The 2,524-nt window shown below is 42.6% G+C and overlaps 1 protein-coding gene across 1 annotated transcript; it reads right to left on the minus strand.

Annotated features, from left to right (window-relative positions):
• Nucleotides 1–659: 659 nt before the first annotated feature.
• On the minus strand, nt 660–1,127 carry LOC107800651 (uncharacterized). The gene has a single exon (XM_016623866.1). The coding sequence runs from the start codon at nt 1,125–1,127 to the stop codon at nt 660–662; it is 468 nt and encodes a 155-aa protein (XP_016479352.1).
• Nucleotides 1,128–2,524: the final 1,397 nt, after the last annotated feature.

Raw genomic sequence — 2,524 nt, forward strand, 5'->3', positions numbered from 1 at the left:
CATTCCACCCTTCTTTGGCATACACTGAACTGGGCTAACCTAGTTACTATCAGAGATGGGGAGGATGATACCCGCATCTAACCACTTGATCATTTATTTCTTCACTACTTCTTTCATGTTTGAGTTCAGCCTTCTTTGATGTTCTCTGGAAGGGTTGTGCCCTTCTTCCAAGAGAATCTTGTGCATGTAAAAGGCCGGGTTGATACCCTTTATATCTGCCATGGTCCAACCAATAGCAGTCTTACATTCCTGTAACACCTGTAGGAGTTGTTCTACCTGCACAACTAACAAATCGGATGAGATAATAACATGTAAAGTAGTGTTAGGGCATAAAGAGTACCTGAGGTGACCTGGAAGCGGTTTCAGGTCCAACTGTGGTGGCTCCTCTATTGATGGCTTCGCAGGTGGTGTTGCCCTTTCTTCTAAGTGTAGTGGCTCAAACTGGGGTTCCCTTTTCCAGAATCCTTGACCTTCGAGAGCCATGACCCACTCTGCCAACTCTTCACCATCCACATATTCCAAATTCATCAAGCAAACTTCTAATGGATCTCTGACATTAAGGGTCTCATCCTCCTCTTGTAGTATTACATCCACCGCCTCCACTAGTGAACAATTTGCAAATTCGCTGGGCCTCCTCATAGATTGTTGAACATTGAATATTATTTCCTCATTTTTAACTCTCCAGTCTCACAGTCGATCAATGCTCTCCCAGTGGCTAAGAACGGCCTTCCCAAAATTATTGGTATTTCTTCGTCAACTTGACAGTCAAGAATAATGAAGTCGGCAGGAAATACAAACTTCCCCACTTGGACGAGCACATCATCCAGAATTTCTGTCAGCCTTTTGACTGTGCGATCAGCCAGTTGCAACAACATTGAGGTCGGTCTAGCTCTACCAATGCCTAATTTTGTGTAGATTGCCAAAGGCATCAAGTTGATACTGGCTCCTAAGTCACACAATGATTTAGCAAAAGCATAACTTCCAATTGTGCATGGGATAGTGAAACTACCGGGATCAGCTAATTTTTGAGCCATAGGTCTTGTCACTACCGCGCTGCAATTTTGAGTTAGAGTTACAGTAGACAGGTCTTGGAAGTCAAATTTTCGAGACATCAGATCCTTCATCATTTTTGCATAGCCTGGCATTTCCCTCAAAGCATCCATCAACGGAATATTCAATTGAATTTGTATAAGTATTTCCATGAATTTCCTGTATTGATCATCTTTCTTTTGCTTTGCCAACCTTTAAGGGAATGGTGCAGGAGTTAGCTTCTGCCCACTGCTTGGTGTCTTTTCTTTAATAGGAGCCTTTTCCACCACTTGTTCTAGGAGTTGTTCAAATTCCTTCTCTTTGCCTTTGTCCACTTGTGTCTGTTCAATTACAGCTTCTGTGAGCTCCGTTGACTCGTCGGTCTCTAATGTCACTGGAGTAATTGGCACTGCATCTCTCCTAGATTGAGCAACTTTTTGCTCTCTATCTAAATCCCTTCCATTCCTGAGACTCACTACCATTAGCTGATTTGGGTTCCGCTCCTTTAGATTGATGTTTGTGTCTGCAGGCAACGTTCCTTGTGGGCAATTGTTCAAGGCTATATATAACTGGCCTAATTGAGTTTCAATGACTTTAATAGAAGAATCATGTGCGGCTAACTTTTCTTACATCTTTCCATTTGTCCCAATGAGTAGTTACAGCATGCCCTTGATTTCTATCATATTACTGTCATACTGTTGATGAGGCGGTTGGTAAGCCAATTGTTGTTGGTGCTGGTGATTGTAGCCCTGCTGCCTTTGATAAGGCACGACTTGGCCTTGTGGTCGTGCTCCCCCTAGAATGGTATTGTATTGTTGCTGGGTTGGTCTGTACTGTTGATTTTGAGGTCCCCATTGCTGTCCACCTTGACTCTGACCCCTAAAATTATTGACGTAATTCATGTATTCACTGAAGCCCTGGTTATCATTCTCTCCACTCCACGAGTAAACATATGACTGATTTATGCAGGGAGTGCATAGGCCTCCATTTGTCATATCAACAATGTGCACCCGTTTCGTACCCATTTTATCAATTTTCTTTGTCAACAAGCTCATCTGGGTCATGAGAGTGGCTATGTTTTCTGCATTTGTATTTTTTGGATCAAGAGCAACAGATTGCACTATTGGAGTGAGTGTTGTATCTCTCGTCATCCAGCCTGAATTTTGAGCCATCTTGTCAAGAAGAATCTTGCACTTTGTGAATGTTTTGCTCAAGAATGCACCCCAGCTAAAGCATCTACATTGGCATTCAGACCGTCAACCAAACCCATATAGAATCTTTGTCCTAGCATCTGATATGGAATTCCATGGTGTGTACACTTCACTAGCATACTCTTAAACCTCTCACAGGTTTCCTGCAAAGTTTCAGTTGGTTTCTGCCTGAATTACAACATCTCATCAATTTGTCTCGCAGTTTTGTTGGGAGGATAGAACTTGTTTAAGAACTACTTGACTAGTTCCTCCCAAGTAGCAATGGAGTTTATTGGGAGCGAATC

This window comes from Nicotiana tabacum, chromosome 9 (genome assembly GCF_000715075.1).
Source record: "Nicotiana tabacum cultivar K326 chromosome 9, ASM71507v2, whole genome shotgun sequence".
In the NCBI taxonomy this organism is placed as follows: domain Eukaryota; kingdom Viridiplantae; phylum Streptophyta; class Magnoliopsida; order Solanales; family Solanaceae; genus Nicotiana; species Nicotiana tabacum.